The sequence below is a fragment of the Dama dama genome, chromosome 15, assembly GCF_033118175.1.
Source record: "Dama dama isolate Ldn47 chromosome 15, ASM3311817v1, whole genome shotgun sequence".
In the NCBI taxonomy this organism is placed as follows: domain Eukaryota; kingdom Metazoa; phylum Chordata; class Mammalia; order Artiodactyla; family Cervidae; genus Dama; species Dama dama.
In genome coordinates, this window is record NC_083695.1 from 67,673,081 (window position 1) to 67,687,953 (window position 14,873).

General features: G+C 39.7%; 1 protein-coding gene and 1 pseudogene across 3 annotated transcripts in view; both read right to left on the reverse strand.

Annotated features, from left to right (window-relative positions):
• Positions 1 to 873: 873 nt before the first annotated feature.
• On the reverse strand, positions 874 to 1,736 carry LOC133070734 (synaptojanin-2-binding protein-like; annotated as a pseudogene).
• An 8,979-nt stretch (positions 1,737 to 10,715) lies between these two features.
• The window catches only part of ERLIN1 (ER lipid raft associated 1), a 37,352-nt gene continuing 33,194 nt past the window's right edge, over positions 10,716 to 14,873 (reverse strand). For all 3 annotated transcript variants that reach the window (XM_061162380.1, XM_061162381.1, XM_061162382.1), the window contains 2 exons: positions 14,444 to 14,523; positions 10,716 to 12,979 (listed from right to left, as the gene is read on the reverse strand). In XM_061162380.1, coding sequence (XP_061018363.1) covers positions 12,758 to 12,979; positions 14,444 to 14,523 — 302 coding nt within the window. In that variant the 3' untranslated portion in view covers positions 10,716 to 12,757. The remainder of the gene's footprint in view (positions 12,980 to 14,443; positions 14,524 to 14,873) is intronic.

Sequence of the window (14,873 nt, forward strand, 5' to 3'; positions counted from 1 at the left end):
GTGTTAGTAACTGTTTTGTTTGTTGGCAAAGTCTTATACACCCAGCATATGATCTGTAAGCCAAAGGCTGGTCTGAGTTCTTGGACTTAGGAAACAAACAACCTGGTACTGGTTTTGGTCGTATTTACCGTCCCGAAGCTTGAGATTGGGATGGATTCATATCTTTCCTACCTCTCATTCACAAAATCTGCAATTTTTGATTTTTTAAGCCTCTCCATTACATGTACTATTTCCTTTCAGCACTAATGATACATTAACTATAAAGCTGGGGGATTTAGAGGTACAAACTATTAGATATAAAATAAACTACAAGGACATATGGAGAATATAGCCAATATAACTACAAAAAGTATAACCCTTGAAATTTGCAAATCACTATATTGTATGCCTATAATGTATAGTATTGTACAGCAACTATACATCAATAATTTTTAAAAAGCTAACCAAATTTTTAATTTTAATCTATAATGATTGTTTTTAAAAGTGTTAAACTAACCTTATATTCCTAGGATGGACATCTCTTCTTTCTCATGATGTAGTAAAACATTTTTATTTTCTGAATTTGATTTGCCATTACTTTGTTATGGATTTTTGTACTTATGTACATGTAGAATATTGGTTTGCAATTTTATTCTCTGTAATGTGTTTGTCTGGTTTTAACATCAGATTTATGATAGGCAGATAAAGTAAGTTGGCAAATGTTCCATTTTTTCTTTTTAATAAGTGAGTTTTTAAAGTTTTAATTAAAAGATGTGTTGTTTTTCCTAAAAGGTTTGATAAAATACTACAGTGAATCAATCTGGTGCTTTCCTTGTGGGAAATTTTTTTTTTTAAGAGAAAAATCCTTTTTTCCTCTTATCACAGCTGGCCTTTGATGCATGCCAGGTAAGAAAAAAAGGAATACTGCAGGGTGATGGGAAGACTGGACCTTTCCCATTTTTGACGTTGTAGCTGAACTTTTATTGGCAGTCCTAGTAAAATATATAACTCTCTTTTCTAGGCAAGTCCTTCTTTCAGGTTTCCTTCAAACAATGCCTTTACTCTCATATAAGAATATGAGGATTCAGAGATTTTGAATAGCAAGATTCTCGTTGGGTAGCAGTCTCTTTAAATCATGAGCTGGCCATGTAGAGAGAAAGTTATGGAAGACTGGCAGGAGAGGAGGGTAAGAGAAAGAGAGAAATGCATCTTCTTCTTTGGGAACACTGGAAGAAAGCAAGTTTTTCAAAGTTATTGCTGGTATCTCGTGAAGGCCCAGATTGCTACCATGGTGAGGGTAAACAAAGGCACCAGCACCACAGTTCTGTAATACCACTTGGCTCCCCTTCACTTTGAGGTCCTAGGGGCCCATTCTGCACCTGTAACCTGTGCTGCACTCTCAGGGACGCAGCATAGCCTGCATTACGGAAAAGGTCTACGGCATCCTGGGGCAGCAGATTCTTTAGGTCTCGGCCGTTGACTGAGCAGATCTTATCACCCTCCTGCAGCCACACATCCAGGGCCACAGCCCTGTTCTCTTTGATGCGGCTGACTGCTGATCTGTCCCACCGACGATGTTGAAGCCCAGGCGTGATGGTCCTCTAGTGAGATTGATCTCTTCCTCAGTAACCAAGTAATCCACTCTTCTGTTCATGAGGACTGGCACAGGTGAAGGTGAGAATCACTCCTGGCAGTGGCCACAACGCCGCACTTTCGGTTTCACCAGCCCACGAACCAGTAAAGGGCCTTGTGGGAAAATTTTTGTTAATATAGCGAATTTTTTAAAAAGTTCTAGAAATGGATAATGGTGATGATTGTACAAAGTTGTGATTGTGCTTAATGCCACTGACCCGTACATTTTTTTTTCATTTATTTTTATTAGTTGGAGGCTAATTACTTTATAATATTGTAGTGGTTTTTGCCATACATTGACATGAATCAGCCATTGATTTACATGTGTTCTCCATCCTGAACCCCCCTCCCACCTCCCTCCCCATCCCATCCCTCTGGGTCTTCCCAGTGCACCAGCCCTGAGCACTTGTCTCATGCATCCAACCTGGGCTGGCGATCTGTTTCACACTTGATAATATACATGTTTCAATGCTATTCATTGATCATCCCACCCTCACCTTCTCCCACAGAGTTCAAAAGTCTGTTCTATACATCTGTCATCTGTGACTCTTTTTCTGTCTTGCATATGGGGTTATCGTTACCATCTTTTTAAATTCCATATATATGCGTTAGTATACTGTATTGGTGTTTATCTTTCTGGCTTACTTCACTCTGTATAATAGGCTCCAGTTTCATCCACCTCATTAGACTGATTCAAATGTATTCTTTATAATGGCTGTGTAATATTCCATTGTGTATATGTACCACAGCTTTCTTTTCCATTCGTCTGCTGATGAGCATATAGGTGGCTTCCATGTCCTGGTTATTATAAACAGTGAACATCAGATTTATGATAGGCAGATAAAGTAAGTTGGCAAATGTTCCATTTTTTCTTTTTAATAAATGAGTTTTTAAAGTTTTAATTAAAAGATTTGTGTTGTTTTTCCTAAAAGGTTTGATAAAATACTACAATGAATCAATCTGGTGCTTTCCTTGTGAGAAAACAAGGTTATTATAAACAGTGCTGCAATGAACATTGGGGTACACATATCTCTTTCAGATCTGGTTTCCTCTGTGTGTATGCCCAGGAGTGGGATTGCTGGGTCATATGGCAGTTCTATTTCCAGTTTTTTAAGAAATCTCCACACTGTTCTCCATAGCGGCTGTACTAGTTTGCATTCCCACCAACAGTGTAAGAGGGTTCCCTTTTCTCCACACCCTCTCCAGCATTTATTGCTGGTAGACTTCTGGATAGCAGCCATTCTGACTGGCATGTAGTGGTACCTCATTTGGTTTTGATTTGCACTTCTCTGATAATGAGTGATGTTGAGCATCTTTTCATGTGTTTGTTAGCCATCTGTATTTCTTCTTTGGAGAAATGTCTGTTTAGATCTTTGGCCCATTTTTTGATTGGGTCATTTATTTTTCTGGAATTGAGCTGCAGGAGTTGCTTGTATATTTTTGAGATTAATCCTTTGTCTGTTTCTTCGTTTGCTATTATTTTCTCCCATTCTGAAGGCTGTCTTTTCACTTTGCTTATAGTTTCCTTTGGTGTGCAAAAGCTTTTAAGTTTAATTAGGTCCCATTTGTTTATTTTTGCTTTTATTTCCAATATTCTGGGAGGTGTGACCCATACATTTAAAAATGTTAAAATGGTGTACTTTATGTATATTTCACCATAATAAAGAAAATGATTACTTAGCTGGTATTTGATAAATGTTCTCATTTGTATTTGCATTTAAGATAATTAATACTTTTGCTGATTTGTTCTTTGAGATAAATCTTGCTATTAATAGCAATGTCTCAGAATCTAGAAATTATTTTATGGCCAATTTGTTATAATAAATCTTTTTCAAAATCTAAAAAAATCTACTGTGGTTTCCTACTATTTATTATAGAAAACATTAGAACCATTTTATTCATTGCAAGTAATTCCCAAAAGCCAACCCCAATCCAAATGGACAGGAATTAGGTTTCCTTTCTTGATGGGAAGTGGTGGTGGTCACACTACAGAAGAGAATGGGGGGTGAAAGATATGGTTGTGGTTAGCTCTGGGAAATGCAATCTGCCCTCAACAAGCAGGTGGGAGAGCAAAATATCACCTTTGCACTGATGCAGGAAAACCTGAAGAAAAGAAGTGGGAGCCAAGTTAGCACTAAAATTCATTAAACTGTTTCAACTTTACTATTTTTCACTAATTCCAGAACTCTATTTTTCCATAGCAGACTATTTGCTTCCATTAAACAACGTTATTAGGCTGCACTCATATATGCATTAGATGTGGGGTTACTAAGCTGGGATGGAGCCACAGTAAGTGATAGGTTTGGGCATGATGAACCTAGGTAGAGGTAATTAGCTTGAAGTGTGAAAGTCACTCAGTCCTGTCTGACTCTTTGTGACCCCATGGACTATAGTCCATGGAATTCTTCAGACCAGAATACTGGAGTGGGTAAGCTATTCCCTTCTCCAGGGGATCTGTCCAACTCAGGGGTTGAACCCAGGTCTCCTGCATTGTGGGTGTATTCTTTACCAGCTGAGCCACCAGGGAAGCCCATATACATACATGTATACATATACACGGGCTTCCTGGGTGGCTCAAATAGTAAAAATTTGCCTACAATGCAGGAAACTCAGGTTTGATCCCTGAGTTGGCAAGATCCCCTGGAAAAGGGAACACCTACCCACGCTAGTATTCTTGCCTGAGAATTCCACGGACAGAGGAGCCTGGCGGGCTACAGTCGATGGGGTTGCAGAGTCAGACACAACTGAGCAACTAACACGTTCATATACATTGCCGTAGTCCTTCCAGCACCTTCTGTGAAATCAGCGTCCACTGATGCTTACCCTGAGTTGCTTGCAAACATTTGTTTGCAGACATTCCACAATGAGGTCAATTATGGACTTTGAAATGCTTGAAAACTTTGAACTGGTAAACGTGTTCAGAAAGGGCAGTTTTCAAGTTACCTAATCAACTTCCCTGCTTAGAAACCTTAAAAGGTGCTTTTTTTAAAATTGATAGATTTTTAATAGACCTTTCATTACTAAGATTTTGTTTCTAGAGCAGTTTTATAGCAAATTGAGCAGAAGATACAGACAGTTCTCATATACTCCCTGCCTCTATTAAAGCCCTGAACCAGAGTGGTATATTTGCATGTGTATGTCATTATTCCAGCACAATTTGTTGTAAAGACTATTTTTTCTCCATTGCATTGCCTTTGTTCTGTGACAAAGACTGGCTGACTATATTTATCTGGGTCTATTTCTGGACTCTCCTTTCTGTCCCACTAATCTACTTGTCTCTATTATTTTTTTTGCCAACAACACACAGTTTTGATGACTGTAGTTTTATAAATCTTGAACTTAGGTCATTACCTCCAACTTAGTTCTTCACTATTACACTATCTATTCTACTTCTCCATATATGCTTTAGAATCATTGTCAATATTCATAAAATAACCTGTTGGGATTTTAACTGAGATTGCATTGAATCTATAGATCAAGTTAGGAAGAAGTAACACGCTGACAATATTGACTTCCTATCCACAAACATGGAATATCCTCATCTATATCAACTCTTCATTGATTTATCGAAGTTCTGGGTTTTCCTTATATAGATCTTGCAGACACATATTTTGTTAGATTTATACCTATTTCATAGTCTGAGGTGCTGATATAAATGTTATTGTGCTTTAAATTTCAAATCCTGAAATGTTTTGCTTGGAAGGTTTATAACCTTTGGAAATATCACTGATATGTAACAAGGCTCAGAAGGCCCACCACATTCCTCTTGACACCTACCTTACCAGTGTCATTTTTTGGTGCTCCTACTCTTGCTAATGTTACACCTGTATCAAACTCTGGTCTATTCTTAGTCTGGTCTATTCTTGAACTGACATCTTCACATTATAAGGCTTCACATGTGAGCATTTTAAAAAATAACAGCTTTACAAAAATAAACAAATGGGACTTAATTAAACTTAAAAGTTTTTACACAACAAAGGAAACTATAAGCAAGGTGAAAAGACAGCCTTCAGAATGGGAGCAAATAATAGCAAATGAAGAAACAAAGGATTAATCTCAAAAATATACAAGCAACTCCTGCAGCTCAATTCCAGAAAAATAAATGACCCAAGCAAAAAATGGGCCAAAGATCTAAACAGACATTTCTCCAAAGAAGAAATACAGATGGCTAACAAACACATGAAAAGATGCTCAACATCACTCATTATCAGAGAAATGCAAATCAAAACCACAATGAGGTACCATTACACACCAGTCAGGATGGCTGCTATCCAAAAGTCTACAAGCAATAAATGCTGGAGAGGGTGTGGAGAAAAGGGAACCCTCTTACACTGTTGGTGGGAATGCAAACTAGTACAGCCACTATGGAGAACAGTGTGGAGATTTCTTAAAAAACTGGAAATAGAACTGCCATATGACCCGGCAATCCCACTCCTGGGCATACACACCAAGAAAACCAGATCTGAAAGAGACATGTGTACCCCAATGTTCATCGCAGCACTGTTTATAATAGCCAGGACATGGAAGCAACCTAGATGCCCATCAGCAGATGAACGGATAAGAAAGCTGTGTGGTACATATACACCATGGAATATTACTCAGCCATTAAAAAGAATACATTTGAATCAGTTCTAATGAGATGGATGAAACTGGAGCCCATTATACAGAGTGAAGTAAGCCAGAAAGAAAAACACCAATACAGTATACTAATGCATATATATGGAATTTAGAAAGATGGTAACGATAATCCTATATGCAAAACAGAAAAAGAGACACAGATGTATAGAACAGACTTTTGGACTCTATGGGAGAAGGCGAGGGTGGGATGATCTGAGAGAACAGCATCAAAACATATATATTATCAAGTGTGAAACAGATTGCCAGTCCAGGTTGGATGCATGAAACAAGTGCTCGGGGCTGGTGCACTGGGATGACCCAGAGGAATGGGATGGGGAGGGAGGTGGGAGGGGGGTGCAGGATGGGGAACACATGTAAATCCATGGCTGATTCATGTCAATGTATAGCAAAAACCACTACAATATTATAAAGTAATTAGCCTCCAACTAATAAAAAAGAAAAAATAACAGCTTTACTGAGATGTAAGTCACATACAATTCACTCTTTTAAAGCACACAGTTCACTTTGTGTGGACATGTTTTGATTCTTCTGGGTAGGTATCTACAAGTGGAATTGCTGGGTCATATGGTTAATTCCATGTTTATCATTTTGAGGAACTGTCAAAACATGTTCCAAAATAACTACCAGTTTACATTACTACTAGTAATTTATGAGGTCTCCAATTTCTCCACATCTTTGCCAATATTTGTTATTGTCTTTTTTGTTACAGTTACTGTAATGGGTATAAAGTGCTATCTCATTATGGTTTCGATTATTTCCTTAATGACTAACGATGTTAAACGTCTTTCATGTTCATTTTAGCCATCTGAATATCTTCTCTAAAGAAGATGTCTAGAGATCCTTCGCCCAATAAAAATTTTTGTTAAATTTTTTGTTAACAACAAAAATTTTAACTGGCTAGCTACACTTTCTCATTCTTTATCTCCTCCTCCTATTTTATACTCCTAGTACTACATCTCTCCCATTTATATAAACTTATCATAGTTGGAATTCTTTGATTAAAATCTACCTTTCCATGAGTCTGTTGATTCTAAGAGAACAAAGATTATATGTCTTATTCACTACTGTTTTGTTCATTGTTGGTCTAATACTTAACACATTTAGTTTTCCTGGCACATACCAGGCACTCAAACATTTGTTGTATTTTATTTGAAGCTTACACTGTTTCTCCTGTTGTGTCAGGAGGGTTGCTGTCTCCATCAAAAAGGTTTTAGGGGTCACCTCCTCTCTGACCATTTGTGCTCCTCTCTTTCATTGGTTGAGGGTTATCCCTCAGGATATTAATTCTTGTACATATCTGAGTTACATGCAGAATGGCTGCAACTTCCAAAGTGTGTGAGACACCCTGCAGTGAAAAACATGGTAACTGCATGCATGGCACTGTTGAAGCTTGGGGACCCAGGGAATTGAATTTTAAAATAAAATAGCATCTGGTGCTCCCATTACCTGGAACACATTTCACCATCATCATCCTTCTCTTCAGTTGGCTGGCTGCCTCCTGTGTATCCTTAAATATTTGGCTCAGATCTGACATTTCCTCCTAGAAACCACCAGGCTATACTGACCCTCACCTTGCACCCAGTGACCAGCCTGCTATGGTACTTACCACACTATTACAACTTGCCTATTAATTTGCTGAATCACCCTAATCACCACTGTAACAAAATACCAAAAACTGGTGGCTTAAACAAACAACATTCATTTCTCAGTTCTGGATACAGGGAAGTCCAAAACCAAAGCAGTAGCAGACTTACTGTCTGGTGAGAGCTCTCTTCCTGCCCTGTAGATGGCCTTCTTGCTGTTTCCTCACATGGCCCAGCAAGACATCTTTCTCCTGTCTCTTTTTTCCATTTATTTTTATTAGTTGGAGGCTAACTACTTTACAATATTGTAGTGGTTTTTGTCATACATTGACATGAATCAGCCATGGATTTACATGTGTTCCCCATCCCAATCCCTCTGCGTCTTCCCATTGCACCAGCCCCGAGCACTTGTCTCATGCATCCAACCTGGGCTGATGATCTGTTTCACCCTAGATAATATACATGTTTCAATGCTGTTCTCTCGAAACATCCCACACTCGCCTTCTCCCATAGAGTCCAAAAGTCTGTTCTGTACATCTGTGTCTCTTTTTCTGTTTTGCATATAGGATTATCGTTACCATCTTTCTAAATTCCATATATATGCGTTAGTATACTGTATTGGTGTTTTTCTTTCTGGCTTACTTCACTCTGTATAATGGGCTCCAGTTTCATCCATCTCATTAGAACTGATTCAAATGTATTCTTTTTAATGGCTGAGTAATATTCCATGGTGTATATGTACCACACAGCTTTCTTATCCGTTCATCTGCTGATGGGCATCTAGGTTGCTTCCATGTCCTGGCTATTATAAACAGTGCTGCGATGAACATTGGGGTACACATGTCTCTTTCAGATCTGGTTTTCTCGGTGTGTATGCCCAGGAGTGGGATTGCCGGGTCATATGGCAGTTCTATTTCCAGTTTTTTAAGAAATCTCCACACTGTTCTCCATAGTGGCTGTACTAGTTTGCATTCCCACCAACAGTGTAAGAGGATTCCCTTTTCTCCACACCCTCTCCAGCATTTATTGCTTGTAGACTTTTGGATAGCAGCCATCCTGACTGGTGTGTAATGGTACCTCATTGTGGTTTTGATTTGCATTTCTCTGATAATGAGTGATGTTGAGCATCTTTTCATGTGTTTGTTAGCCATCTGTATGTCTTCTTTGGTCGTGTCTCTTCTTATAAGGGTACCAATTCATAAACAAGAGTATCACCCTTCACAACTTAATTACCTTTCAAAGGTCCCACCTCCAAACACCATCACATGGGGCATTAGAACTTCAACATGACTTTTAGGGGGACACATTCAGCCCATGGCAGATGGAAGATAGAAAAAAAGGATAGGAGATAATAGGAAAAAAAGATGAAAGGCACTAATTCCAAAGAAATATGGTTAGGAAAACAAGTAAAATGTCATTCTGAGTTATAGAATAATGGGCATTTGTGGGGGGGGGGGGGTGAGCAATGAATTAACAATAAACTAACTTTAAATGCTTACACAAAGAGAATAGACCAGAGGAAAGCTGAGAATCTGGCCCAGCTTGCTGAGATGTTCCTGGAGGGCTGTGGTTGAGGTTAAAATCCACCGATCACTTAGGTCACTGATGCTGAAGACATAATTCAATCTGAATCTGAGTTTTCTGATACACCTGGATCAGCACTGTTCTCTCTGTCCATCACAGGAACTTACGGTCTACTCAGAGAGAGAAACATATATTGACTCCAAAAGACTGCGTGAAGTACTACAGCCTAACCAACAGCACTGTAAATCACTATTCCAAGTGCATAAACAGATATTGCTCAACCTACTGACAAGCTCCGCAAGGACATGTCAACAAGTTGGAATATTATGTAATTTTCCATCATTACACACTAAGTCCTGACATGGACACTCTAGCCTAACTTCTGCGTCCTTCTTTTCTCCCCCACTACTCATTTACCTGCCTTTCACACTCATCCTTTTGTTCTTTCCAGCAACGTAATAGACCAACTCATATGTGCCAAGCACTGTGCAAGGCATGAGCAACAGATATTATCCCAGGGAAGAGCGTGGCTACAGTCTCTGCACCCAGAGAGCCAAACACTTGTGAGAACAGGTAATGTGAGGTTATGTGGTTAAAAACAGGGCAACGTGGGGTCTGACCTGAGCAGGCAGTTTCAGGAGCTCTTTCTGAAGAAGCGAAGACTCTATAGCAGTTAGTAAGGTTGGAGCTATAAGGGAGAAAAAGTAGACCAGGTGGATGGAACAATACATGCAAAGGGACAGAAGGTACATTCAAGCACCTGGGCTGAGAGCTCAGCGGGAGCAAATTCCAAAAAACCTTGCATGAAAACATTTGGGACTTAATTGCAAGGCAAGGAGAAGCCACAACACCTCATTCACAAAATTCCTTCCCCACAGAAAGAGGAAGAAATCACTTATATCTAAACCCTTCATTCTAAGACTTACCAAAAGCCTACAGGATAATCATTTTGAATAAAATCTCCATGGTTTGTAGCCACAGATGTCGGATAGCATGGGGTGGATCCAATAAAGTTATGATGCAGTTTCTTTCCTTCACGTCAGGATTAATGCCCCTCCCCTCCTCAGCTCTTGGGGCGTCCCTGAAGGGCATAATGCTCCATCCTCCCCCTTCCCTTCTCTGCTGCTGGCTGCATCCCACAAAGAATCGGAACAACCCTTGTTAAATTCCATAAGTCAGCAAAGAATGGAAACCCTGCTTTCAAAATTCTTACATAAGGTTTCTGGGAAGAGTGTAAGAAGAGTGTCTACACTAAGATAAACTAACAAATAAACTGGCTCCTGAGCTGAAACAGGAAGGACAGTTTGAGGAGCAAGATAAGCAACAGAGAAGAATGGAGACACATGGGAAAAACACAAATCACTGATAGTAAAATAATTTTATTCAGTGTCTTTTTTTAAAAAGGTAGCATTTCACATATAAATTTAGACTTCAAGATTACCAAAAGGAACATCCCTGAATGGGGGACAGACTGAGAGCTCCAGTGAGCACAGGGAAGCACACTCCATGGAGAGTTTAAACAAAAGTCCTTTCTCGAAAACTTCACAGTGCTACTTCCCTGTTCCTCAACTCTGCCACCAGGGCTTGTGGCTTGTAAGAAAACCCACATCCACCACTTTGGGGCAACAGCTTTTAGCTCATAGGAATAGGAAACATCTCTAGGAATGAAAGCACAAAGGTCAATGATCCAGACTTCCCACAACAATCATTATTTATATGCAGCAACGTATATGACAGTTTATTATATAGTTCCAAAGACCTTTTAAAGAGGGCTAGAGAATGCAAAATTCATTCATAAAGAGAATGTATATAATTAAATGAGCAAAAACAAAAATCGTTTTCATATTACGAATGCCTTTATAGGATAAGGCCTAGGGAAAAGACCCTGAATCTGGGATTCCTTTCCCATATTAAGTGTTTGGCACAACCCACAGGCTGTCATGAGACTGATAGTTAGCTTAAACGTTTCCGGAAGTGGTCCCATGAGTTTTCTGTCTGGCTTGAATGCAGCGTACATAAAAGGTGTCTTAAAACTGCATAAATTCTGGCCTAATTACAGGGCTCACTGATTCAGGAAACTTAAGGTAAAAAAGGTCCAGATGAAAATAGATCTCCCATAGCCATAGGCTAACTTTTACCAGCCTCCCATGGAAATTAAAATCCACTGGCTGCCTAGGAAGTCACTGGAATAATCCTGATCTCCTAGGTGAGGTAAAAGCTGGGGAACAACTTCGATTTTAGCATCTCTGGGCCAGGGGGGACGGAGAAAAAGATGACCAAGGATGCTTTCTAGGTTACTCCTTGTTTCACCCTATGTGGACTCCTGAACAATTTCAGAAGGAGAATCTGTGGGCTAGTAACCATGGCAGCCCCAGGATTTGACCTTTAGAGGCAGAGGTACTGGGGCAAATGAAAGCACCCCAAATCCAGTTTTAAAAATAAAAACTTCCTGCAGTTATGATACAATACTGTGCAGTGAACAGCTAGGAACTGGATACTGCTCCTATTTCTGGTTAAAGTCTTTGTTCCACTCTTGGTCAGAGCTGAGAGGTGACATATAAGGAGTTGTCTGTGGCTAAAAACCAGGCAACTTGTCACACATGGCCTGAGGCAGTGACACAGACATCCATCACCTAATGGAGAATGCATGTCCCCCTGAGCTTTGGTTCAAAGCAAAGGTTTCATCTCACCCCAAACTTCAAACCAAGCTCTATCTCTGAGCTTACTAAAGCAATAAACTAATGATTAGGAATCTCTCTGAAGAATCTCTGATTGGGTGGCATGGTGCACGTCCCAGCAGCCCACCATCTTGACTACAGGAAATCAAACAGGTGAGAATCTTATCAAGTAAATGGTTGCTCAAGTGGAAGATCATTTCCTGAAGAACTTTTGTGGACTAGATGCTAATCACAGGGATGAATGCCAGGACTGGACCCCAAAGAGAGGGCCTGGGTCCCAAAGCAATCAGTCTTCATTACACTTACCACATTCTGGCCATCTTCTCTCTGGCCTCCAATCTCTTGAATGGCTGAACACACATTTCCACAGGGACCAATGTAAACATTATTCAATAGATCTCAGCTTAGAAAAACATAGCTTGTTATATATCTAGTGTTTAACATTCCAGTGCAGGCAGTATCTTAGCATCAGACTTTCTCTCATTCATGAGTACCAGTTAAGAAAGGAACACATTCAGGATAGTTGATAAAACTGCGGCTGAAAAGACCATCTGGGTGCAGACAGCTAGTTCTATCCTGCAATCAGCTGATAAACCAGGACGACCACAGGAGAGGCAGAACAGAGTGTGAGTTCTCCGTAAATCTGAAGAGTTGTATAACCATTGTTCCCATTTAACCCCTTGGGCCACATCTTGATACTGGAGAACATTTCCATCTGTTGCATCAACCTGTATTCTCCTTGTTTTGGACAGGACTCTCTCCAGAGGGTTCAAGAGCCTCCTTAGAGGGGAGAGAACCTTTTCTTCCAGTCCTAACATCTGAATATTTCAAAGCACAAGAAGAGTCCACGAACATGCTAGGGATGCTGTTGCCAAAGTAGATCTTACTGTTAGAAGCAATGGCCTGGTACCTTTTGAGCTCCAGATATTCCGGGGTCAATTTGTGCTGTGAGAGGCAAACAAGAGCACAGGCATCAGGACACTTTCGTGCAATATTCATCTCTCTCTTTCCTAACACAATTTTCCCGATTGCTTTCCTGAATATCACTCCTCAACTCTGAATTATTACCAATGACCCTCTCTCATTTTGAAGTGTGGCTATCACATTAACAGCATTTTTCACAATGACATAAATTACTGCCCCTTTCAGCCTAAGGCTGACCTCAATGACAAAGTCTTGATACTTGTGTCTGGCCAGCTCTTCCCAAGACAGATTTGGATCACTGGTTTGGAAACTGAAATTTCTCATCTTGCCTTCATCTTGACGAAATTCTATTCTGTTTCTATACAGCTGCATCCTCCACTCCAATATATTAAGTTTATTTCTAAATTTATATGGATTTCAAAGTACTAACAACTCTGTTCTGACAACCTATCATATCTCAAAATTTCTTCTGAATAGAGATTATGTTGTTCCTTTCTAAACAGAAAAAGTTAAAGCCCTGTCTATACTTTAAATCTTGATTCTAACCCTTCAAACTGCATCATATACTTTAGCAACCTCCTTCTCAACTTTTTCTCTGTTACACTCTATTGCATAATTAATACGTTCTAAACCTTGGTCATATTCTTTTCTTCTCAGAATACTAGAGGTTCTAGTTGACTTTTAATTAAATAAATCCTACTAACAGGTCTGTACTCTTTAGATCTAAACTCACCCCAGTCTCTATACAAAAATTGTTTACCCATACATCACCCAACCTCCTTTCTCAAGGTACACATATGAAATTCCTCATGACTACAGCATTTTTTAAATCCAACAAACAAGCATTACTCAATTAGGGGTATCTGGAAATATGTGTGTGTGTGTGTGTGTGTGTGTGTGTGTGTGTGTGCTCTGTGTATTGTTAAAATAATTGGTGAGCAAAACTGATAGTTCAGTAGGAAAGGGCCAGCAAAGCAAAACATACCATAATGTATAAGATAAGTCTTCAACAATGAAAAAGTATCTCACCCCAAAATGCTAGGAATTTCTGTCTGATGAGAAACGCTGCTTTGAACAAGCTCAGCATCTACCCACCAGGGCTACCTTATCTGGAAGGCAATTTTAAATGAACTTTACTCCTCTCCTGTCACTTTTGTCATTTCAGGAGAAGACCTTTAACTTTCCTGATTACTGAACTCTTATGCAGCAGTACAAATGAATGAATTTATGGCACTTAACCTGGGTTTATATATCTGCTTGCCTTTTTCCTAGTTCCTAACTTTTATAAGGAACCAAACAAAGTTCTCTACTCATAGAATGTGCATTATGTGCCTTTGGAAGTGAATGGCTGATTCTAGAGGGTGTGATAGTAACCATCCTTTCCTGACACTGGATAAAATCACCTCTATCATGTCAGAACTCCCCACAAGGGAAACGAAATACCCAAACTCTATTACTAGGACAGTGGCACAGAGAGCCAGTCACCTTGTTTGAGGTGGCATATTTGTGTGCGGCATAATACTCAGCATCTGCTTTCGCCTTCTCTCGGGCCAGGAATGCAGCATCTAGTAAGCAAAACAGTCAGGGTGTTTAAAACAGAGCAAAGGTGCAACCCGTTTCCTCAGCTCTGGGCAAGAGTTCAGACTCTACCTGAAGAAGCCCATTTATCCACTGCCTGATATTACAAGCATTTACTTTACTTCAAAGGCATGTAACAGTGTTAGCAGTTTTCAAACCCCAGTCCCCAGACAACTCCTTCTCAAAGGGGGGATACTCTTGACAATGTCAAGTTAAATAACTCAGTTCATCTGAACCCACTTCATTTTCCACCTGAAGCTGAACCTTCTTTCCACCACCCCTCATCACCGAAAGCCTCATACCCTACCCAGGCTCTAGGCTTTAACTAAGTAAGTTC